We start from the raw sequence: 26,787 nt of genomic DNA on the forward strand, positions 1-26,787 counted from the left end.
CGAATACATCAGTAAGGGTTTTACAAGCAATGCTACATCAAAACTCACCGCTTCCTATTATGGTAAGAAAAACATCTAGTTAGGTTTGTTAGGTTTGAAATCTATCATTGTGCCCCAAAATATCTTCAAGTTCTACTTTTCCAATCAACCCATTCAGAGATAGCATTGTACACTTATGGAGTAAGTGGGACTTGAACCTGAGTCTCCTAGCTCAGGGGTAATGACACTACGACTGCGCCACAAGTCCCAATTTTTTGTGCACCACAGAAACTCACTCTGTATTTGAATATGAATGCACATGAAACAGTCTTTCAAATTGCTCAAACTGCCTGAAAATTAACACTAGAAAATATGACTCAATGTCTTCAGTATATAATTTCTCAAAATGCAAGCAACAACATTTTCTGGACTATAGACTGAAAATGAGAAAAATGGACCCTGCTTTCAAAAAGAGAAAGTACAAGGAGTTGTTTCCAGCTTTGGGAAAATGAGTGAAATTGGTATATGTGAAACAATGTTACTTTTTGTAAAACTGAGTACAGATAAAGTGGCAGCATTTGTTACATGTTCAGTTGAGCTTAGAATTGCAACAAGCTTCTGGTTGGTCAGGTTATAGTTTAACACAGATTCTGTGAAGGGAGTGGAGCAAATGAAAAGAAGAGACTTAAAGAAGTTAGCTCATCAATCTCTTTGTCCTTTTTCCCGTTTCCTTCCTTTGAAAAATTGTCTTCTCCAACTCTGTCGAACGAACAGGGACTACATTCAGAGATAATGTAAGAAATAATTCTAAAACCCAAAGGGAAAGGAAAGACCTGAGGTCCAAATAAGCAACATGTCAACCCTATGAATTAATTTTATTTATAACTCACCAAAATAGAGAAGGCAGCAGAGAGGGTTCCACATTTCAGCAGTTAGTAAACATAGAGTCATAGAAACCCAAACATATGCATAGAAAGCAAGAATTATCAGCAGTGCTTCGCCCGGAGGCCCACTGAAGATGTTACTAATAGGTGATGAAATGTCTGGAAATGAACCTTCCAGCTCAACGAGCTAAGCTACATCCAGAACCTCAATCTGAGTTACAAATCTTCTCAAAACTCGTTAAGGCAATAATTATTTCCAACAAGAGAGATTCTCACAGTCACCCCTTGACAATTAGTGGTATTACCATTGCTGAAATCCCCCACTGTCAACATCCTGGAGTTTACTATTGAACAAAGTGGAGATTAACTAGCCATACAGATACCTGGCTACAACAGTAGGTCAGAGGCTACGAACCCTGTCATGAATATCACACCTCCTGACTTCCCAAAGCTCACCCATTACCCACAAGGCACAAGTCAGGAGATGGAATACTCTCATCTTGCCTGGATGAGTGCTGCTCCAGAGATTGATAAATTCTTGTTCTCACAGGAAATTAAGGGCTATGAGAGTGCAGGTAAGTGGAGTTGAAATGCCCATCAGCCATGATTAAATGACAGAGTGGACTCAATCAGAAGCCTTGCTTCTGATCCTGTCTTATGGTTTTATAATACTTAAGATACTTGAAAAACTATCCTGACAAAGCAGCCTGTTTCCACAAATATTCACTCCCTCTACCATCAATGTACGGCAGCAGTAATGTGTACCATCTTTGTGATGCACTGTAAAAATTTACCTAGCTTCCTTAGACAGCAGTTTCCAAACCCATGACCACTACATTTAGAAGGATGGGAACAGCAGATGGAGAGATCACCACCATCTGCAGTACCTGTTCAACTACCACCCTGGCTTGGAAATAAATAATTTTTCCTTCACTGTCACTGGTTCAGAATCTTGTAACTTCCTCCCTAACAGCTACACAACATGGACTGTAGCTGTTCAATAAAGCAGATCACTACTGCCTTCTCTAAGGCAATTAAGAATGACCATAAATGCTGGCTCAGCAACCTCCATTCCTTGAATGAATTTTTCAAAATATACTGTACTTAAATTCATTTTGAAAATCCACAGGTATTCCACATCTGCTGATTCCACTCTATCCACCATTAATGATACTTTGTCAAAAAACTCTAAGAACTTAATTAAAGACAATTTCCCTTTCACAAAACTATGCTGGTTCTGCCTGATCACAATGCAATTTTCCAAGTATTTTGGCATAATCTCCTTCCTGATGGATCCTAGCATCTTCTCCATGACAGATGTAAAGTTAACTGTTCTTTAACTTCCTTTTTTTCCTTGAATAAAGATGTTAGCATTTCCAATCTGTTGGTGCCTTTTTAGAAGCTAATGAGGCTTGTAAGATTGTGCACTTTTTTAAGAGGTCAGAAAGTCATTTGCAATAGTGACTTAAAGACATAATTCTCAAGAAAGTATGCAACTTAAATGCCAAGCAAGACATCTGAAGTGATGACTTATTAAGTGTTTACAAAGTTGAACTTTTACAGCATAGAGAGAAAACAGACAAGGCAACAACTTTAAGTTCAGTCCAGAATCAGGTTCAGTTCAGAAAAATTAGGATTTCACTGCAGAAGAACAGCAACTTCCTAGCAGAAGGGTTATAGTTTGTAAAGTCTCCAAGCTGTGAGAGTTCAGGTAGAAGCTTTCAAGCTGTCAAAACTGAAAATAACTTTCATTCACCAGAACTGGAAATAACTGTTTACACCTGCAAAATGGGAAAGAGTTGGTTAAGTAAGAAATCAAAGAGCTATGATTGGAATGGGTTGCATAGTTGCTCCCACAAATTTATGGCCTGCCAATCATCCAGCTGGCTCCATTAAATTCCAACCAATGTCTTACAACAACCTGTATAGGAAAGGCCTGCCTTTCACTGCATTTTTCTTTGCAGCCAGGAAAGGTTAGCTTGCCAGGCATGTCGCTGAACATCTGTCATTTCAAATACTGTGAGCATGAGGCATTTGTCCATTAATGAAATAAGCTACAGTTTAGTATACAAGGCAGGAAATTACTACAAAGCTATTTCATTAGCATTTTGACTATCTATCATCTTGGGTTCCTTTTTCATTGAGGCATAAACCATGCTTTAAAACATCATATTTAAAATAACTTGTTCTCCACATCTTTATTTCATCCAGTAGCTAAGCATTGTTTTTAATTAGTTTGCAATACCATATTATTAATGAAAATGTAGCACAAAATCCTCGTATATTGATAGAATGCGAAAAAAACATTGCATTTAAAAAGTTTTTGCATCATTCGGATGTTCCAGAACAATTCACAACTAAGAAATGACATTTTGAAGAGTTCTTATTATTGATATGTAAAGCAAATACTAATGTAGACTGCAAAATTCTATAAGCTTCACTAACAGGAAAAACAAACTAATTTATCTGTTTTTAGTGGTTCTGGCTGAGAATTATATGGACACCTGGGCATCAACTTGGCTCTCTTCGTCTTCTTTCAAAAATGCCACAGCATTTTCTATATTTATTTGCACAGGATCTGAAAATAAAGACAATCCCTCAGAACTGGATTGAAATGTCACTCCAAATTGTGTGCTCACCTCCTGGAGTGAAACTTGAACCACTAATCTTCTAGCTCCGTTGCAACAGTGATGCCATTGAGCCAAACATGTAATTATACTTAAAATGAACAAAGACATAATTGCAAAAAAAAATGAAAAGTAAAAAGCCTATTTATTACCAGAATATACAATCAAAACGGGTGATTTTTCTTAAGTAATAGGATATTACTTTTGCTCTTACCTGTTTCATTAAATAAGCAGGTTTTGTGCATTTTGCCCATAAAGAGTTCTAATCCTATAATGGCATAGATGATAATTACAAACAGCACCAACAAAGCAATGTGTAGCAATGGGACCATGGCCTTGATGATTGAATTTAACACCACCTGGAGGCCTGCAAAACAAATAAAAGGTTATATTTTAGAAAACATGGCAATTTTTAGGTGGTTGAAATGTCAATATTAATGGTGAATATTGAATAATTCCTACAAGGTTTATGTTTGGATATTCAAATTAATTAATTTTATACTTGACAATTCCAAACTGATAATGTAAGGTATCTTAATATTCACACTTCCTGATGTAGGTACAAGAGGAATGAGTTATGTAATGTTTATTTAATCAGACTTATTCAAAATAGTGTACTGTGATTACAGCAAAGATAAGTTTAGTTTGTGATTTTGGATTAAAATTAATATTTAGAGTAATAACAATGCTTAAAAAAACCTTAGGAAATAGTAAAACCCCTAAAAACACCTTGACCTGGTCAGCATGAAGGGAAATGGCAGTTGGGTTTCAGGTGAAACTAGGTATGTTAATTGTTTTTTAAAATTACACGCACTGATTTGCGTCCTGTCATCAAATGAAAAAAACAGGCAATGGTTTCTCTGCACGATTTCTTCTCTTATGTATATAAAATGCCTTCAAACAAATCACACCAGGTAACGTTCTTGAGAGTCCCTTTCAGAGTTTACTCATATAACCTGCAAGAATTTGGATGGACTTTCAAGCATTGGGATAGGGTGGGGAGTGTGGAGCTGTAGTGATATCAGAAACAATGTTTTCAAATTAAATAATTATTTTGACTTATTTTAAAATCTCAAAATAAAAAGTTATTCTTATGTTCAATTTTAAAATCTATTTATAAACTTATGGCTTGATTCTCTGAGAACAGATTAGAGTATTACAAGAGTACAACTGATAATTTGTACAAAATATGTGGAAATTCTTTGTAATTCTCCTGCACCAGCAAACTGAGTGTCACCTAAAGTCATACCTCAAATGTCTGAATACCAATGTCCCACATCACCCAAAAATGTTAGGACTATTAGGATAATATAATAAAACTAACAATAATAGTATTCTAATCCCATGAAAATAAAGACATTAGTACTACATGAGTCCTGAACCCATTACAGAAAGGAGCCAATTGAATCAAAACTTCACTGTACAGCTTACAGATAGAAAACAGAAATGTCAGAACAATAAAAGTAAAAAAAAAAATCAGCATTTTTAGTAACATATCACCTTAAATCTCAATTACCTAATTTCAAAATGTGTAGTTTTCACATAAGTAGCACTCGTGAAAATTGGTCTTTAATGAAGTATATTAAGAAACAATAAGGATCCTGGACAATGTAGGCACTTGGGAAAATACAGTAGGACGAGATTGCCAGAAATTAGATCTTTAACTGGAAGAATAAAAGTCAGATTCATCAAACATATTTGGAATGGTCAGTTTAGGGGCTTGGACAGGGTCATTTGACAACTTGAGGTGATCAGGATCAAGGACACATATCACTACAGTCCAGGGAGTGGGCATGGTTAGTCCTGCAGATTCAGTGAACCAGTCCAGAAGGTCATACTACTTCAGTCAGGAAGCTGCTCAGAGATCAATTTGGGATCTGGTTGGTCATCAGTCAGGGCTATCTGTCCAAGATGGTCAGAAGGATGGAACAGTCAATTTTTGGGGCCAGTTCAACGAAAACCAAGAGGGATTATCAGGATCATTGTTGTAGTTGTGAAATGGGGATTGGAGGCAGCATGCTGGGGTGCAAAGGGGACAGTACGTGTGAATGAGGGATCTCAATATATAAGGGTAGGAGACAGTGCATTGAAGGATGGGGTTACTGTGGGAACGGGTGTCACTGAGGGCCACTACTTTGGCTTCAATGGGAGAACAGTGCATCATGATGATTAGTATGATTAAGCTGTAGGACTAGGAATTAAGGGTTAACTTTAAGAGATAAAGATATAAATGTAAGACAAAGATGGAAAATGTCTTAAAGCTCAGTACTGATGGATTTAACAAGGAGTGCAAGAAAGAAAAGGACATGGAGGATTGCGAGTGGAGGACCTTGATTACAAAGCTGAGCCTACAACTCACAAGGTTCCGAAGTTTGAAGTGTTTAACAGCGTATGAGCATTATTAAGGTATTCACTCTGCACGCAGCAAAGGTTACACTATCATTTTTCCCTCCGAACCAGCCAATGATATCAATGACATCATATACTCCAACTTTCAAAGTGGCCATCCACTATAATTGCCAAATAAATAACTCTTCTAAACTCATGAATCATAAATATGCACTGAAAATGCTACAACTACAGTGTGTAAGACAGAGGAAGCTGTTGGGGCAAAGACCATAATGTGAGAGAATTCACCCTGCACTTTGAGTGGAAGAAGCTGGAATCAGATGCAATGGTATCACAACTGAGTCAAGGTAATTACAAAGGATTGAGGGAGGAGCTGGTCAGAGTTGATTGGAAGGGGAGCCAAGTAGAGAAGATGGTGAAGCAGCAATGGGAGAAGATTTTGGGGTAATTTGGGAGGCACAGCAGAAATTCATCCAAAGTTAGAAGAAATATACGAAGAGAAGGATGAGTCAACCAAGGCTGACAAGGATAATCAGGGTCAGCACAAAAGCAAAAGGAGAAACATATATGTGGTGAAGATTAGTAGGAAGCCAGAAGAGTGGGAAGCCTTTATAAACCAGCAGAGGTCAAAATAATAAAGCAATATAGGTGGTGAAGGGGGCATAGCTTTAAATTAAGGGGGGGTAGGTATAGGATAGATGTTAGGGGTAGGTTCTTTACTCAGCGAGTCGTGAGTTCATGGAATGCCCTGCCAGTAGCAGTGGTGCCTGACTCTCTCATTATGGGCATTGGATAGGCATATGGAGGATAGTGGGCTAGTGTAGGTTAGGTGGGCTTGGATCGGCGCAACATCGAGGGCCGAAGGGCCTGTACTGCGCTGTATTCTTCTATGTTCTATGTTCTAAGATAAAATGAGAGAGTATGCTAGCTAGAAATATAAAAGAAGATTCCAAAATTTTTTATAGATATATAAAAGGTAAGAGAGAAGCAAGAGTGAACATTGAACCACTGGAAAATGAGGCTGGAGAAGTAGTAATGGATTACAAAGTAATAGGAGAAGAACTGAAGAGGTAGTTTGCATCAGTTCTCTCAGTAGAAGACATCAATAGCATTTCAGAACTTCAAGAGAGTCAGGCTGCAGAAATGAGTTGACTGGTCATCACTAAAGAGAAAGTGCTAGGGAAGCTTAAGAATCTGAAAATGGATAAATCACCTGGACTGGATAGACTACACTGCCGGGTTCTGAAGGAGATGGATGAAAAAATTGTGGAGGCAGTGATGGTGATCTTTCAGGAATCACTGGAGCTAGGAAAAATCCCAAAAGACTGGCTAATGGCTAATGCAATACCCGTGTTTAAGAAAGGAGGGAGGCAGGAGATGGGAAATTACAGACTGATTAGCCTGACCTCAGTCGTTGCTAAGACTTTACAGTCCATTATTAAGAATGAGCTTGCTAAGTACTGGAATGTACATGTTAAACTATGTTAAAATACCACCACAAAACACACCAGATGGCTTCCTTCTTTAAAGACCATAATTTCCCCTCCCATATGGTTGATGATGCCCTCCAACGCAGCTCATCCACATTCTGCACCACCGCCCTCAAACCCCACCCTTCCAACTGCAACAAGGACTTCTACTCCACCAACCTCCGTGTACATCGCATCATCCTCCACCATTTCCACCACATACAAATGGACCCCACCACCAGAGATATATTTCCCTCCTCACCCCTATCCACTTTCCATCAAGACCATTCCCTCCGCGACTACCTCGTCAGGTCCACGCCCCCTAACAACTCACCTTCCCCTCCCAGCATCTTCCCCTGCCATTGCAGGAATTGCAAAACCTGTGCCCACACCTTCCCCATCACCTCCAACCAAGGTCCCACATCCAAAGTTTCACCTGCACTTCCACATGTCATTTACGACACCGTTGTCCCTTTACATTGGGGAGACAGGACGCCCACTTGCAGAGCGCTTCAGAAAACACCCCCAGGACACCTGCACCAATTAACCCCACTGCCACGTGGCCAAACACTTTAATTCCCCCTCCCACTCTACCAAGGACATTCAGTCCTGGGCCTCCTCCATTGCCACTCCCTTACCACCCGACGCCTGGAGGAAGAATGCCTCATTTTCCGCCTCAGGATCCTTCAACCCCATGGCATCAATTGACTTCACCAATTTCCTCATTTCCCCTCCCCCACCTTCCCCCAGTTCCAATCTTCCAGCTCAGCACCATTCTCATGACCCATCCCATCTGTCCATCTTCCTTCCCACCTATCCACTCCAACCTATCACCTTTCCCCCCACCTCCATCCACCTATTGCACTCTGAGCAACCTTTCCCACTGCCCTCCCATTTATCTCTCCACTCCAAGGCTCCCAGCCTCATTCCTAATGAAGGGCTTTTACCCAAAACGTCGATTTTCCTGCTCCTCGGATGCTACCTGACCTGCTGTGCTTTTCCAGCACCACACTCTCAACTCTAATCTCCACATCTGCAGTACTCACTTTCACCATGTTAAAATGGCTGAGTCAAAATGGCTTATCAAGAGGATGTCACGCCTGGTAAATCTAGAATTCTTTGAGGCGGCAACAAGCAAACTAGACAAAGGAGAGTCAGTGGACACGATCTATTTGGCTTTCCAAAAGGCCTTTTAGAAAGAGCCATAAAGAAGGCTGCTAAATAAGATAAAACCTCATTGTTAGGAGCAAGATTTGGGATGGATAGAAGATAAAGAGATCCTTTTGAGGATGGTATTAGTAGAGTTCCACAGAGATGAGTGTTGTGACCACAATTATTTACATTGTACGTTAACAATCTGTTTAAAGGAATGGAGGGTATTGTTGCCAAATTTGCAAATGACGTAAAGCTAGGTAGAGGGACAGGTAATGTTTAGGAGGCAGGGAGGCTGCAGAGGACTTAGATAGGTGAGGACAGTGGGAAAAGGAGAGTCTTTGGAATTTTGTTTCTCAAAAGATAGGTGTGGAATACTTAAATAATTTTAAGATAGAGACAGGTATATTTTAAATTACGAAGGTGATTAAAAAATCATAGAGGTAGGCAAGAATGTCAATATGTAGAGTTGAATTTAAAATCAGATTGGCCATGATCTTATTGAATACAAAAACTAAGTGGCCTATTCTTGTTTCTTGTTCATATGTATACAGGGAAATGCCAAAAGTGGTGGACTCCTTGGACTCCTCCATCGCCAGACCCACTCCACCAAGGACATGCATGTCCTTGGACTCCTCCATCGCCAGATCTTCCACAAATTTACCTGCACCTCCACACACATCAGTTACTGCATCCGCTGCACCCGATGTGGCCTCCTCTATATTGGGGAGACAGGCCGCCTACTTGCGGAACGTTTGAGAGAACACCTCTGGGACACCCGGACCAACCAACCCAACTCCACCAAGGATATGCAGGTCCTTGGACTCCTCCATCGCCAGACCATAGCAACACGACAGCTGGAGGAAGAGCGCCTCATCTTCCATCTAGGAACCCTCCAACCACAAGGGATGAACTCCGATTTCTCCAGTTTCCTCATTTCCCCTCTCCCCACCGTGTCTCAGTCCCAACTCTCGAACTCAGCACCACCTTCCTAATCTGCAATCTTCTTCCTGACCTCTCCGACCCCACCCCCACTCCGGTCTATCACCCTCACCTTAACCTCCTTCCACCTATCGCATTTCCAACGCCCCTCCCCCAAGTCCCTCCTCCCTACCTTTTATCTTAGCCTGCTTGGTACACTTTCCTCATTCCTGAAGAAGGGCTCATGCCCGAAATATTGATTCTCCTGCTCCTTGAATGCTGCCTGACCTGCTGCGCTTTTCCAGCAACACATTTTCAGCTCTGATCTCCAGCATCTGCAGTCCTCACTTTCTCCTAGTTTGTGAGACAGCTCTCCCAATTTTGCCATGAGTCCCCAGATGCTAGTCAGGAGGACTTCGCAGCATCAACAGGGCTGTTTCTGTCCTGGCTTTTCTGGTGCCAAGGTCAACGCCAGGTGATCCATCTGGTTTTACTTTTTTGAGACTTTATAGCAATTAGTACAACTGAATGGCTTGCTATTTGAACCTGGGTCCTAGGACATTACCTGGGTTCCTAGATTAACAGTCCAGTAATAGTACCACTTGGCCATCTCCCTCCCCCCCCCCCCCCCCCCCGAGGAAGCCTGATGAGAATAAAGCTGTATGGATATCATAGGTAAATTGGAAAGTTTACCTCAGTTTGCTTGGAAACTGACCCAGTTCTGTACATGTCTTCTGTAAATTCTCACCCTCATGGTGTCTCAAACCCATAACTCATCCCTTGCCCTTTCATATCTTACATACCTCTCTTATGGTCCCCACATCCCACCACTTACCCCGCTGCCCTTGCACACCCACTCATTTAGTTTCCATTATAAACTGAAATGCGACCTGCAATAATGATAGTGAATTTCTGGAATATTCATGAATAAACACAAATCCAATCATCCATTAAAGATCCACTTTTTAAAAAAAGCTCTTAGAATCTTGTAAAACTATCGAACAAACATAAACATGTAAACTCTGCTTAAAAAAAAACTGGCTACTTTTAAATCTGTCAAAATAAACAGCATTCAAAAACTTCTTCAAAATACTTTAATTCCATTAAATGCTCATACAACTGCAAATCAAACAAAGCCTTGGTTTACCTCAGCTGTGTAAACAAACCAAATGGAGCTTAATTGATCAGTTGAGATTGGAACTAAAAGAAAGGTTCATAAGATCATAAGACATAGGAACAGAAATTAGGCCATTCAGCCCATCTAAACTCCATTTAGTATAAACCCAGAATGGTCAAACATTCCTCGTATGTTAAGCTTTGCATTCCTCGGACCATTCTCGAGAACCTCCTCTGAACACGGTCCGGGGCAGTACATCCTTCCTGAGATATGAACACAAAACTGCACACAATATTCCAAATATCATCTGACCAGAGCCTCAGAAGTACATCCCTGATTTTATATTCATAATGCAATGCCATTGCACAACTTTATTGCCCAACTCTCCAGAGTTCAACATAATGGAGTCTTTGAAGCTTAAACAGATAGTTATTTGCACAATTTTTTTGAATGGCTCAGCAAACAGACTTTCAATCAAAGAAATCACAGATTCAAGAGTTGCCTGGACTTTAAATTACTAAAATGCACAGCATGTGGACCAGATGACATATTAATATTAATTTCTCAATACCTTTGAATACAGAAGAAGACTTTACCTCCTGGAGAAAGAATGTATTTTCATCTTAACACTTTCACAACAGTGAGAAATGTTCTCCTAACGCTTAAGGGTAGATAATCAATATCTGCATTTTAAAATATTTATCATACAGGATCTATTTATGATGTTTGAGTTTGGCAAATTCTTTTGAATTTACCCTTCTAAATGTTTCTGACTCCACAACAGGTTTTTCCAAGGTTTATGGCCCCTCTAATATGCTCTGAACTATGCTTCATAACAAAATGGGCAGCACGGTTGTTGAGTAGCTAACACTGCTGCGTCACAGTGCCAGGCACCTGGGTTCAACTACAGCCTTGGGTGACTGCCTGTGTGGAGTTTGCACATTCTCATGTATGCATGGGTTTTCTCTGGGTGTTCCAGTTTCCTCCTGCAGTAAAAAGATGTGCAGATTAGGTGGATTGGCCATGCTAAATTGCCCATTCAGTCCAGGAATGTGCAGACTAGGCAGATTAGCCATGTGAAATGCAGGGCTACAGGGATAGGGTGGAGGGTGAGTCTGTTTGGGGTCCTGTTTGGAGAGGCAGTGCGGATTTGATGGGCTGAATGGCTTGCTTCCACACTGTAGAAATTCTATGATCAAAATGAACCAGTCTCCATGGAATCAGGAAGATGTTAAAAATGCTCATCTGCACAATGGATTAGGCAAGTGTAGCATCACTGTATGTGTGCTCACTAACCTGCTCCTATGCCATAAAAGTCCCACATGATGGGAATTGGGTCAGGAATTTTGGAACTGCGTCCTTCCCTAGCCATTTCAAAATGGATAGAGAAATGAAAATCTAGCCTATGTATCAGCAATGTGAATGTGGGACTGATAGCTGTAAGAGAGGATCAGATACAAAAATAGCAGAGAATAATTGAAAATTTAGTTTGAAACTTTTTACAAGACAATTACACCTGGTCAAGTCATTATGTTGTCAAACTTACCAGAATCTGCTTCAACAGACAAATGGGCAAATTGACAAATCTTCAGGTCTCAGTGACAAAATTATAAATTGCCACAGAGTTGGACAAGAAACTTGAACAATTAGGAGAAACAACTGTGCTAGGAGTTATGGGGAAGGAATGCTATAAATGCTCGACTTATGAGACTTTGAAGGCCTTAAATAACCATTTTTGAAGTTTCTAAAAATACTATTTATGAATGGCATAAGTTTAACATCGGATCTCAGGAAGACAGGGAAAAGATTGGTCAGTATGTAATTGTACTGAGATATCTAGCTGAATCTTGAAATTGAAAGATGACCTTAACAGAGATGAGAACACCTTTGGTACGAAAGATTCTTTTGTGAGAGTACATATTTTAAGGGAAAAGAAGTATCCTCCTGAAGAAAGCTATTGACAAGTGCAGAAGTTCTGAAATGGTCTATCATCAGCTGAAGAGATTAAAAACTTTGCAGGCAATAATAATGCACCTAGCATTTCACTGATTAGAAAAGCAAGGCCTATGATTGGAAGCTAGTGAGGCTTCCAGACAGGACTTGTCAGGTGACCCTGAAGTTGCATAAGAAGAAAGGTTCAAGGGGTGCAAGATCTATCACTATGACCACCGATATAAATTTGCAAATGGAAAAACCTTTCCTTCACAGCAGTTGATGAGGCAGATCTGATTTTACCAAAAGGACAAGCAACTGAATGGCCATCAGAACCAGAGGTCCACCATTCTCCAAAAGCAACAAAAAGTTGAACAACAAACAACAGCAATCAACAACAAACATGGGAGAGAAACAACCTGTGATTGGAGAAACAGCAAGCAGTTAGGAAAGTAAATGGCAGCAGTGAGAGAGTAGTCAGATGAACCACAGTCATCTACTGGGGTCAGGAACTGGGAGCACTTTACCCAAAGCCAGGGCCAGGAAAGGGCTATCTTTTGTCAAGGCTGAGGTGCACAGCTGGGACTGGGAGATTGCTGCCCCTTATCGAGGCCAGGATGGTACCTTTGCTCGGTTTTGTTCGAGGGGAGAGGGGGTATTGTGGTGGCTGTTCTTCTAGGGATGGTGGGGTGATGTATCAGAGTGTGCTTTGAGCAGGAGTCAGGGAAAGGATGCTACTGGAGTTGTCAGGGTGGGTGAAGAGAAGAGGCCTGCAAAAGGGGGCAAAGGAAGAGAAGGAAGGAGCAAGAGGGTTTGGGAGGGGTGAAGGCTGCTGTAAAAGGGACCGGGAGAGAGAGAAGACAGCTGCAAGCCAGGTAATGGGGAGAATAGGATGTCAAAGGAGGCCTGGAAAGTTGCAAGGAGTTGTTAAAAAGAGGGGCTGCAAGAACGAGTGGGAAGAGACAAGGAGGCATAAAGGGACTGGGGAGAGAAGGGAAGGCTGTAAGGAGTATGTGACAAAACAAAGAGTCTGCAAAGGGAAGTCAGGATGGCGACAAGAAGTGGGCAAGATAAGTGTCTGCAAGGCGGTAGGAAAAGGAGAAAGGCGTCAAGGTGAGACAGGAAACAAAGAAATTGAGATTGCAAGGAGGGAAGGAAGACAGAGGATGGTTGCAAGTTTGGGGGTGGTGGGGAAGCTAAAAAGGGAGAAAAGTTTTTAACCTGTCAGCAAAGGAACATTCAGTTATTTGGGAGCCAGGAAAACTTGGGTAATGAATTACTTGCAACTGAATGTGGTATCTCTGGTTTCAGCTTAGATTCAAGAGTTACTGTGTGGGCAAAATGCTGTGGATGGAATGATGTGATAATTATTAAATGTGAGACTAAAATCTAAGATTGGAGATACAGTAAAAATAGTAGCAACTGCCTCGATAACAATATCGACCATACTTTAGTCTATATGATGGAAACATATGAGCTTGACCTTGCCAATCTGGTAGGTGTGTTAAGGATCATGACCTCCTGTACATAGAAGCGTGTTAGTTAATTTGAAAAGAATGTTTTCTTGTGCCAATCAAAATACTGTCATGTATAGGAAATGAATCCTTTTCTTTTGTTTGTGGTTTTAAGTTGATGACGGAATAATGATTATTGAATTGAATTCTATTCAATAATTCAGCTACAATGAGAGTCAGAATACTACGTGTCAATACAAATAACTAGGTAAAGTTACTATATGAATGCATCGCCTTATAAGATTAATCAGCAAAAGAAAGGACTTCCTGGAATCCAAAAAGGAGACCTTGAAAATTAAAAATGGATGCATAAGAAAATCTCAAGAGGAGAAAAGAAAGCGCACTGTTGCCAATATCTGGACTAGGTTTTAGTATGATTAGTTTCAATTTAAAATGAGAAATTATTTAGATACAATGTGTATTTTTTGCGATACCAAAACCAACTTGTGTGGACAGATATAGCATGGCAGGCAATCTGTTTAGTGCTAATTTACTGGAAGGTTTTCATTCCATTTTTAAACTTGGAAGTGAAACCAGGAATCACATGAGAATAGGATATAATCATTATTAGTTCAAGACATTCAGATTTATACATGGGATTATTGTTGCACTGTTTTTTTGAGAGCTTCATGCCCTTTGGATGTTGTTGCTGTCTGGATGTTGAATAGGGCCAAATTCAAAGGTTGTATAATGTGGCAACTGGATTGTGTCTAATTATTTGAAAAAATCATTCCCAAATGATGATAATAATGACAGGTTGTCAGTTCTGGGTACTTGAAAGATAGGAAGGAGTGAGTAAATATTAAATGTTGGGCGATGGGGGTATGGATGGACAAGGAAGGGCCCGGATACAGGGGAAGCACTAGGGCTTATGTTTTCACACCCTAGCACTGGTGAGGAACAACTATTTTTCTGCTTGAAGGCAAGTAATACATTGATCCAAGGGTTGGTAATATCTTTGGCACACATACATAGAAATGATAAAGCAAAGAAAGGGCTATTTGGCCTATGTTATCCATAACTGACACAAAGGCCCGCAGATGCCCTTTCTAAACCATCTGGCCCATAGCCCTGCAGCTTACAGCATTTAAGGTACAAATCCAGGTACTTTTTAAAATGGGTTTAAGGTCTCTGTCTCCTCTACCAACTCAGGCAGCAAATTCCAGACACTCACCACCCTCAGAGTCATACAGTCAGAGATGTACAGAATGGAAACAGACCCTTTGGTTCAACTCGTCCATACCCACCAGATATCCCAACCCCAATCTAGTGCCACCTGCCAGCACCTGGCCCATATCCCTCCAAACCTTTCCTATTCATATACCCATCCAGATGCCTTTTATATGTTGCAATTATGCTAGCCTCCACCAGTTCCTCTGGCAGCTCATTCCACACCCATACCACCCTCTTTTATATCTTTCCCCTTTCACCCTAAACCTATGCCCTCTAATTCTGGACTCCCCCACCCTAGGGAAAAGATTTTGTCTATTTATCCTATCCATGCTTCTCATGATTTATGAGTTTTTCCTCACATCCCCTCTAATCTTTGTGCCACTTTAATTATTTATGACCCCTTGTTTTTGAACTTTCTACAAGGGAAACAGGTTCCTCCTGTATATGCATCTCTATCCCTCACAATTTTGTACACCTCAATCATGTCACCCCTCAGCCTTCTCTGTTCCAACCTCACCAATCACTCCTCAGCTACAATTCTCCAGCCTTGGCAAGATGTTATTAAATCTTCACTGCAATCTCTCAAGATTATGTCCTTCCTGTAATGTGGTAACCAGAACTGCACACAATACTCCAGTTGTAGTCTCAACAATATCTTTTACAGTTTCATCACTATATCCCTACTTTTGTATTCTACACCCCTGCCATCTATCTTTTTTCAAACCTTGTCTAACTGTACTTCTATCTTTAGGGAACAAGCATTTGCATACCAAAATCTCTCACTTCATCCAGCCTTCTCAGTATATTTCCATTTATTGTGCATTCCCTTTCACTGTTTGACCTCCCTATATGCATCACCTCACACTTATCAGAGTTGAACTCCATCTGCCACTTTCCTGCCCACTCCACCAACCCTTCTACATCATGTTGGAGCTTACAGTTAATCCTCTAGACTATCCAACACATGGTTAATTTTTGTATTGCATGCAAATTTCAAAATTGTGCCCCTTATGTTCAAGTCCAAATCATTAATGTATAATACAAACTACAGGGGTCCTAACACCAAGCCCTGAAGAACACCACTTGAAACAGCTTTCCATTTGCAAGGACAGCTATTGACCATTACTCTTTGTTTCCTATTACTAAGCCAACTTTGGATCCAATTCGACATATTACCCTGTCCCATGGGCTTTTACCTTTTTGACCAGTCTGCCCAGTGGGATTTTGTCAAAGCCTTAATAAAATCTATGTAGATAATATCCACTGCATTATCCTCACTGATCGACCTTGTCACATCCTCAAACAATTCAATCAAATTGTAAGGCCTGACCTTGCCTTAACAAAGCCATGCGGACTATCCCTCATAGTCCATGCCTTTCTAAGTGACAGTTCATCCGATCTCTCAGCATTGATCCTAACAATTTACCTTCCACTGAAGGAGGACTAACTGGCCCATAATTGATTGGCATTTCCTTTGTAGCTTTCTTAAACAATACTACATTTGCATTCCGTGAGTCCTCTGATACCTGACCTCTGTCCAGTGAAGAATGTAAAAGGATCCTCAGATCATCTGCTATTTCCTCCCTGACCTCCTGCAACATCCTAGGAAACATCCATCTCACGCGAGCGACTTATTCACTTTCAAAGATTCCAACTCCTTTAACACTTCCTCTCTCGTTATGATTATTTTGTTCAATATTTCACACTGCTCCTCTTGGGTTACTACATCTATATCATCCATTTAGTGTGTGAATTCGGGACAAAAAAAATTAAAAATTCTTCACATATACTCTGCATCTTCACACTACCCTTTTGCTGTTTATATACTAGTAAAACATATTTGGGTTTTCCTTTATCTTGCTTGCTAATATTTTTTCTCTTTGATTTCTTTATTCCTTTCTTTATTTAATCCCTGTACTTTCTATACTCCTCTAGGCTGTCTGCAGTGTTGAGTTTTTTGTGACTACCATAAATTTTCTTTTTGTTTAATCTTCCCCGTAATTTTCTGGACAGCCATGGGCTCTAGCTTTAGCAGTACCATTCCTATTTTTGGAGGGGACATAGAGTCATAGAGATGTACAGCATGGAAACAGACCCTTCGGTCCAACTTGTCCATGCTGACCAGATATCCCAACCCAATCTAGTCCCTCCTGCCAGCACCCGGCCCATATCCTTCCAAACCCTTCCTATTCATATATCCATCCAAATGGCTCTTAAATGTTGCAATTGTACCAGCCTCCACCACATCCTCTGGCAGCTTGCCCCTTAGGTCTCTTTAATCTTTCCCCTCTCACCCTAATCCTATGCCCTCTAGTTCTGGACTCCCCCACTACAGGGAAAAGACTTTGCCTATTTATCCTATCCATGCTCCTCATAATTTTGTAACCTCTATAAGGTCACCCCTCAGCCTCCGACACTCCAGGGAAAACAGCCTCAGCCTGTTCAGCCTCTCCCTGTAGGTCAGATCCTCCAACCCTGGCAACATCCTTGTAAATCTTTTCTGAACATTTTCAAGTTTCACAACATCTTTCCGATAGGAAGGAGACCAGAACTGCACGCAATATTCCAACAGTGGCCTAACCAATGTCCTGTACAGTCCCAACATGACCTCCCAACTCCTGTACTCAATACTCTGACCAATAATGGAAAGCATACCAAACACCGCCTTCACTATCCTATCTACCTGCGACTCCACTTTCAAGGAGCTATGAACCTGCACTCCAAGGTCTCTTTGTTCAGCAATACTCCCTAGGACTTTACCATTAAGTGTATAAGTCCTGCTAAGATTTGCTTTGCCAAAATGCAGCACCTCGCATTTATCTGAATTAAACTCCATCTGCCACTCCTCAGCCCACTGGCCCATCTGGTCAAGATCCTGTTGTAATCTGAGGTAACCTGTCCACTACACCTCCAATTTTGATGTCATCTGCAAACTTACTAACTGTACCTCTTATGCTCGCATCCAAATCATTTATGTAAATGACAAAAGGTAGAGGGCCCAGCACCGATCCTTGTGGCATTCCACTGGTCACAGGCCTCCAGTCTGAAAAACAACCCTCCACCACCACCCTCTGTCTTCTACCTTTGAGCCAGTTCTGTATCCAAGTGGCTAGTTCTCCCCGTATTCCATGAAATCTAACCTTGCTAATCAGTCTCCCATGGGGAACCTTGTCGAACGCCCTACTGAAGTCCATATAGATCACATCTACTGCTTTGCCCTCATCAATCCTTTTTGTTACTTCATCAAAAAACTCAATCAAGTTTGTGATACATGATTTCCCCCGCACAAAGCCATGTTGACTATCCCAAATCAGTCCTTGCCTTTCCAAATACATATACACCCTGTCCCTCAGGATTCCTTCCAATAACTTGCCCACCACCGAGGTCAGGCTCACTGGTCTATAGTTTCCTGGCTTGTCCTTACCATCCTTCTGAAACAGTGTCACTATGTTTGCCAACCTCCAGTCTTCCGGCACCTCACCTGTGACTATCAATGATACAAATATCTCAGCAAGAGGCCCAGCAATCACTTCTCTAGCTTCCCAGAGTTCTCGGGTACACCTGATCAGGTCCTGGGGATTTATCCACCTTTAACCGTTTCAAGACATCCAGCACTTCCTCCTCTGTAATCTGGACATTTTGCAAGATATCACCATCTATTTCCCTACAGTCTATATCTTCCATATCCTTTTCCACAGTAAATACTGATGCAAAATATTCATTTAGTATCTCCCCCATTTTCTGTGGCTCCACACAAAGGCTGCCTTGCTGATCTTTGAGGGGCCCTATTCTCTCCCGAGTTACCCTTTTGTCCTTAATGTATTTGTAAAACCACTTTGGATTCTCGTTAATTCTGTTTGCCAAAGCTATCTCATGTCCCTTTTGTCCTCCTGATTTCCCTCTTAAGTATACTCCTACTTTCTTTATACTCTTCTAAGGATTCACTCGATCTATCCTGTCTGTACCTGACGTATGCTTCCTTCTTTTTCTTAACCAAACCCTCAATTTCTCTGGTCATCCAGCATTCCCTATAGTTACCAGCATTCCCTATAGTTACCAGCCTTCCCTTTCACCCTGACAGCAATATACTTTCTCTGGATTCTTGTTATCTCATTTTTGAAGGCTTCCCATTTTCCAGCCGTTCCTTTACCTGCGAACATCTGCCTCCAATCAGCTTTTGAAAGGTCTTGCCTTATACCGTCAAAATTGGCCTTTCTCCAATTTAGAACTTCAACTTTTAGATCTGGTCTATCCTTTTGCATCACTATTTTAAAACGAATAGAATTATGGTCACTGGCCCCAAAGTGCTCCCCCACTGACACCTCAGTCACCTGCCCTGCCTTATTTCCCAAGAGTAGGTCAGGTTTTGCACCTTCTCTAGTAGATACATCCACATACTGAATCAGAAAATTGTCTTGTACACACTTAAGAAATTCCTCTCCATCTAAACCTTTAACACTATGGTGGTCCCAGTTGATGTTTGGAAAGTTAAAATCCCCTACCATAACCACCCTATTATTCTTACAGATAGCTGAGATCTCCTTACAAGTTTGTTTCTCAATTTCCCTCTGATTATTGGGGGGTCTACAATACAATCCCAATAAGGTGATCATCCCTTTCTTATTTCTCAGTTCCACCCAAATAACTTCCCTGGATGTATTTCCGGGAATATCCTCCCTTAGCACAGCTGTAATGCTATCCCTTTTCAAAAATGCCACTCCCCCTCCTCTTTTGCCTCCCTTTCTATCCTTCCTGTAGCATTTGTATCCTGGAACATTCAGCTGCCAGTCCTGCCCATCCCTGAGCCATGTTTCCGTAATTGCTATGATATCCCAGTCCCATGTTCCTAACCATGCCCTGAGTTCATCTGCCTTCCCCGTTAGGCCCCTTGCATTGAAATAAATGCAGTTTAATTTATTAGTCCTACCTTGTCCCTGCCTGCCCGGACTGTTTGACTCACTTCTGTTCTCAGCTGTACCCGTCTCAGATCGATCTCTTTCCTCACTATCTCCCTGGGTCCCATTCCCCCCACCTTACTCGTTTAAATCCTCCCTAGCAGTTGTAGCAAATTTCCCTGACAGTATATTAGTCCCCTTCCAATTTAGGTGCAATCCGTCCTTCTTGTACAGGTCACTTCTACCCCAAAGAGATTCCAATGATCCAAAAATGTGAATCCTTCTCCCATACACCAGCTCCTCAACCATGCATTCATCTGCTCTGTCCTGCCCGCACTATTTTGTAGCGCTGGGAGTAATCCAGATATTACTACCTTTGACGACCTCCTTTTTAAAATTCTACCTAACTCTCTGTAATCTCCCTTCAGAGTCTCAACCTTTTCCCTTCCAATGTCATGTCTGCTTTGTGCTCTAAGGATCTTGCTTTTTCATGCCTCACACTATTTGACCACTAATTTATCCGTTAGCAGTTCTGTCCAGTCCATTTCAAACAAAACTTCTCAAGGAGATGATGTTGTGGCTTTATGAGCTGTATTTTGTCCTGGTTTCTTCTAAGAAATTGATTGAATGAGAGGTGAGTGTGCAGGCTGTGGTAATGGAAACAGCTTGTGGGGCTTGGCTTTTTTTTAAAGTTGGAACAATGTCAGCAGCCTGGATGGGTGGCCAGCTCTCACCGACCAGAATTTCTAGCTTTTCTTTCAGCTTTTAGACTCAGCAGAAGCTGCTGGAGACTTGAAGTAGAAACTTCTTTTTTCCTCTCTTTCGATTACACGTGTTGCATGTGAGAAAATCTGATTTATGAATTTGCCTTTTTGCCAAGGGTGTGTTTGTGGGATGTTACTATGTTGAAACAGTTAATTAGTAATAGTTATTCTGTTAGAATAACTTAACTCTCTTGGAAAACCTAAGTTCTTCTTTCTTTTGTTTTCTTTTAACTATAGTGTTTGAATAAATCTGTTTTGCTTAACATCGAGTAGTTTGAGCAATTAAATTGCATTGGAAAACAGTACTGTACATTTGCTTTTAACGTAAGGAAAAGATAGAGTCTCGGCTACATTCTTAAAATAAATTGAGGGGTCTGGTCCATAACATCAGTTTTGTAAAATTTGCCATCCCCCAATTTAAGACTTTTATTCCTGATTTGTCTTTGTCCTTTTTCACAATAATACTAAATCTAACCAAACTGTGGTCACTATCCCTGATATGGTCACTCACTGTCATTTCACTTACTTGCCCATCTTCATTTCCCCAACCTAAATCCAGAATTGTGCATTCTCTTGTTGGCTTGCCACAAATTGTTTCAAGACACCTTCCTGATCACAGTTCAGGATTTTTTCACCCACAATGTCACTTACATTGTTTGAAACCAAGCTGATATTGGAATAGTTACAGTCTCCTACTATTCTCGTCCTCTTATTCCTGCAGGCAGAAATTTGTCTACATATATGTTCTTCTATCACCCTCTCATTATTTGGGGGTCTGTAATATACTAGCAGTGTGACTGCCCCTTTTTTAATTCCTAAACTCAATCCGTAAAGCATCATTCATTAACCCATTTAGTATATTACCCTTTCTCACAACTAACTGAGTTTTTAAACCAATACTGCTACCTCCCTCATTTTTGTCACATACTCTATTCTGCCTGAAAATTCTATATCCAGGAATATTGAACTGCCAATTTGCCTTTCCTTTCACCAGGTCTCCATTATTGCAACAAGATTGTGCTGCCATGTGTGTATCTGTACCCGTAGTTCATCCGCAATGTTCCTTGCATTGAAATAGAAACAGCTCAACCATGCTAATTTCTTTATCTAGGATGTTTTTTAATCCTCATTTCTTTTGTCTTTCCAAATCACTAACTACAGCACAAACCTATGTTCTCCCCCCCAATTCCTGATATTAATCTGTCCTATCTACGCCTACACTTCGATTCCCATTCCACAGCCATACTAGTTTAAAACCTCACTAATGGAACAAGCAAAAGCCCTCCTGAGGATATTTGTCCCAGCTCTGACCAGATGCAATCTGCCAGGCTTGTACAGGTCACATCTTCCCCAATGCCTCAAGAATCTAAGCCCATCCCTGATATACCATTTTCCCAATGACACATTCATCTGACCTATCCTCTTATTCCTACTCTTACTAATATGTGCACTGTATTCGAGGGCTTGCATTTTAATTTATCTCCTAACTTCCTATATTCAGCTTTCAGGGTGTCTTCCCTGTGTTTACCTATGTTGTTGGTACTTACATGTACCAAAACCACTGACTGTTCACCACCTGACTCCAGAATGTCCTGCAGCTACTCCATGACATTCTTGACCCTGGCACCAGGGAGGTAACATACCATCCTGGATTCTCATTTGCAGCCACAGAAGCATCTGCCCAAAAGCACTCCTGAATATGGATCCCCTATCACTACAGCCTTGCTGTTCATTTATCTTGCCTTCTGTGCAGCAGAGCCAACTGTGGTGCTGTGATCTTGGCTGATGCTGCATTCTCCTGAGAGCCATCCCCTCCCCACCACAAGATTCAAAGCAGTATATTTGTTTTAGAGGAGAATTACCACTGGGGACACCTGCACTTCCTTCCAGAGCCTTTTACTTTGCTTGATGGTTATCCATTCCCTTTCTGCCTGTGTAATCCTCACCTTCAGTGTGACTCACCTCACTGAACATGCTACCCACAACATTCTCAGCATTGCGTATGCTCCACAGTGAATTCACCATCAACTCCAGCTCAAAAAGCAGTTAAATGATTGCTGCAGCTGAACACACTTCTTGCACACATTGCCATCAGGGACACTGAAAGCGTCCCTTATTTCCCACATTGCACAAGAGGAGAACACTAGAGGTCTGAAGTCTCCTGTCATGACTTGTCTTTAGATTAAGCTAGTCACTTCCTTTAAGAGAATTGCATTTAACTAGGGACATGGTACTTAGTTAACAAGTAGTTTCAGTGTTAATTAGATAACATACCATATACAGAAAATTAACACTAAATCAATGCACTGTATGAATTTATGTTCACAGACGGAGCAAAGTAAATTTAAAAAGAATTACATTTCATTTGTAACATTCAGCAGCCAATTATTCTTAAGGTGAAAGAATGCTTACTTTCACTTTTTAAAGGGCTTCCTTCAAACAATAAGAGGGAATTCAGAAGGTTAATGTGAGATGATGCATTTAGGCAACTCTAATTCTCGAGCGAATTATACAATGAATGGAAGAGCCTTGGGAAAAGTTGATGGGCAGAGAGATCTAGGAGTGCAGGTCCAATGTACCCTGAAGGTTGCTGCACAGGTGGATAGAGTAGTCAAGAAGGCATATAGTATGCTTGCCTTCACTGGACGGGGTATTGAGTACAAGAACTGGCAAGTCATGTTAAAATTGTACAAGACATTGGTTCGGCTGTATTTAGAATATTGTGTCCAGTTCTAGGTGCCACATTACGAAAAGGATGTGGATGCTTCGGAGAGGGTGCAGAGAAGGATTACGAGGAGGTTGCCTGGTTTGGAAGGTGCTACCAATGAAGAGAGGTTGAGTCGGTAAGGTTTATTTTCACTCGAGGGGGACCTGATTGAGGTTTAGAAAATCTTGAAGGGTATAGACAGGGTGGATAGAGACAAGCTTTTTCCCAGGGTGAAGGATTCAATAAAGAGAGGTCATGCTTTCAAGGTGAGAGGTGGAAAGTTTAAGGGGGATACATGCGGCAAGTACTTCACATGGAGGGTGGTGGGCATTTGGAACATGTTGCCAGCAGAGGTGGTAGAGGTAGGCACGACAGATTCATTTAAGATGCGTCTGGACAGATGCATGAGTAGGTAGGGAGCATAGGGATACAAATGCTTAGGAATTGACTGACAGGTTTAGACAGTACATTTGTATCGGCTCAGGCTTGGAGGGACGAAGGGCCTGTTCCTGAACTGTAAATTTTCTTTGTTCTTTGTTCTTTAATATATCTTTAACAAGCTGCGTGTGGAGGTGTGGGAGAAAGGTGACTCATACTTCAATTTAGAGAATCAAGTAAACAAATGGTACAATCAACCAATCCAATATGAAAGTAGTAATTTTATGCTGAGGAATACAACACAAGAATGTAAACTAGTTACAGTGGTGGAATTTGGACCCATGACAACAATATGGCTAGAAGTTTAACTTCCTGTAAAAGCCATCTTGAGAGATTACCGTCTAGAGCTGATGGCTCAGCGGTAACTACAATAAGAATCAATTGACCAATCATCAGCGATGCTGTGAAAGGGCAAGAACTAGAATTTTTCAGAAGCTGTGAACAGATAAATTAGCTGGTTATAGCTTCATTGCCTATTGAACCTTTCATACAGACCTCTAGAGAAAAAAACATGCTATTGACACACTGTTTAAAAAACGGCAGAAATTATGAAGTTATTATAGTCAGACAACATTTGCAAGTATAAAGTGAAGTGTTAAGTAAAGGTGAAGTAGTAAGCGGTGTTGGAAATGCAGTCCGTTGCATCAACTGTGAGGCTGTCTCATGTTCTAAGACTGTTGCAGATTGTGTGGTGCAAAAGGACACTACGTTTGTTGAGGCAAGAAATTGAGTACCAAAGAATCAGTCACAGAATACAGCAGGACACAACAAAAGCAAAAGCATATGTGGCACACCAACAAAAACAGCAGAGATTGCACCAGAGACCTACATAAACATGACCTGCCCATCAAGAAGCCATGCTATCTTTAATCAAACTATGATCTCCAAATAGTCATAAATCCTATCTCTCAGGATCCTTTCCATCCAGTACCTTGCTTACCACAGATGTAAGACTGCCTAGTCTGTAATTCACAGGGATTTCCCTCTTCCCTTTCTTGAACAGAGGAATAACATTCGCCTCCCTCCAATCATCTGGTACTACTCCTGTGGAGAGTGAGAATGCATAGATCATTGCCAGAGGTACAGCAATCTCATTACTCCCTTCCTGTAATAACCTTGGATATATCTGCTCTGGCCCTGGGGACTTATCTATCTTGATGCTTCCCAGAATTTCCAGCACATCCAGTTTGTTAATATCATTCTGTTCAAGCCTATTAACCTGGTCCACAGTGTTCAACAAGGTCCCTCTCTCTAATGAATATTGAAGCAAAAAACTAATTTAGGGCCTTTCCTACCTCTTCAGACTCCAGTTCCCTCCAATACTCCTAATCAGCCCAACCCTCTCTCTAATCATTCTTGTAATCCTCACATATGTGTAGAATGCCTTGGGTTTTCCCTAATCCTTCCTGCCAAGGCTTTTCGTGCTCCCTCCTGACTCTCCTCAGTCCATTTTTGAGTTCTTTCCTAGCTACCCTGTAATCCTCTAAAGCTGTGCCAGATCCTTGCTTCCTCAGCCTGAAGTAAGCTTCTTTCTTCCTTTTGACGAGAAGCTCGTTTGCTCCCATCATCTAAGGCTCCTTCACCTTACCACTCCTTGTCTGTCTCAGTGGGATAAAGTTATCCAACACTCGCAACAAGTGTTCCTTCAACAGCCTCCACATTGCTGGTGTGCATTTCCCGTAGAACAATTTTTCCCAATGTTTACTCCACAGCTCCTGTCTAATAGCAGTATCATTTTCCCGCCCCCAGTTAAATACCTTCCCATACTGTCTGCTCCCATTCCTCTCCACGGCTATGGTAAAGGTAAGGCAGTTGTGGTCACTGTCACCGAAATGCTCTTCCACCGAGAGAACTGACACCTGGCCTGGCTTGTTGCCTAGCACCAAATCCAATCTGGCCTCACCCCTCATCGACCTATCTACATATTGAGTCAGGAATCCCTCCTGGATACACCAGACAAAATCAGCTCCATCCAATCAATATTGGACAAGTTGAAGTCACCCAAAACAACAACTCTATTACATCTGTACCTTTCTAAAATCTGCTGTCTAATCTGTTGTTCCATCTCTCTGCTGCTATTTGGGTTCTACAGAAAATATCCAATAAAGTGACTGCTCCTTTCCTGTTACTGACTTCCAACCATATTGACTCAGCAGACAAACCCGCCCAACAACCTTGTTTTCTGCAGCTGTGATGCACTCTATAATTAACAAATCATACTCCCCCTCCTCGTTTACCTCTCTCCCAGTTATTTTAAAAATATCTAAACCCTGGAATATCCAGCAACCATTCATATGAAATCCATGTCTCCATTATGGCGACATCATTGTTCCAAGTACTGATCAAAGTTCAACACTCTTATTCCTGACACTCCTTGCATTGAAACAGACACACTTTAATCCATTTTTTTGCCCTATCAACTGTGTATCCTTTCTGACAGACTCTCTTCATTCCATTTCTGCCTGTCCAACTGCCGTCTCCTCTGTTCTGTAGCTCTCGTTCCTGTCTCCCTGCCAAGCTAATTTAAATCCTCCCGAAGTGCTCAAGCAAATCTCCCGCCCAGGACTTTGGTGCCCCTCTGGTTTAAGTGCAACCTGTCCTTCACGTACAGATGTCACCTTCCCCAGAAGGTACCCCAATGATACACGTATCTAAAGCCCTCCCACCTGCACTAGCCCTGTAACTACATGTATAGCTGCACTCGGTCCCTGTTCCTTGCTTCATTCGCACATGGCACAGGTAGTAATCCTGAGATTAATACTCTGCTCGACCTGCTTTTTAGCTTCCAACCTAACTTCTTGAAATCACTTTTTAGATCCTCATCCCCTTTCCTGGCTATGTCATTGGTGCCAATGTGCACCACAAC

General features: G+C 41.3%; 1 protein-coding gene across 21 annotated transcripts in view; it reads right to left on the reverse strand.

The window, feature by feature from the left end:
• LOC122559424 (calcium voltage-gated channel subunit alpha1 C) overlaps window positions 1–26,787 on the reverse strand; it is a 1,175,809-nt gene that overhangs the window by 746,258 nt on the left and 402,764 nt on the right. For 20 of the 21 annotated variants that reach the window (XR_015760447.1, XM_087997307.1, XM_087997306.1 and 17 more), the window contains exon 6: window positions 3,705–3,857. Coding sequence is in view for 20 of the 21 variants with exons in the window: in XM_087997307.1 (XP_087853433.1) it covers window positions 3,705–3,857 (153 nt within the window). In the remaining variant the exon portion in view is untranslated. Of the gene's footprint in view, window positions 1–3,704; window positions 3,858–26,787 lie in introns of those variants that run through there. The other variant, XM_087997312.1, reaches the window with a different exon arrangement.

This window comes from Chiloscyllium plagiosum, unplaced genomic scaffold (assembly GCF_037043375.1).
Source record: "Chiloscyllium plagiosum isolate Xiang-an unplaced genomic scaffold, Cpla_swu_hap1 HiC_scaffold_19, whole genome shotgun sequence".
Lineage (NCBI taxonomy): Eukaryota > Metazoa > Chordata > Chondrichthyes > Orectolobiformes > Hemiscylliidae > Chiloscyllium > Chiloscyllium plagiosum.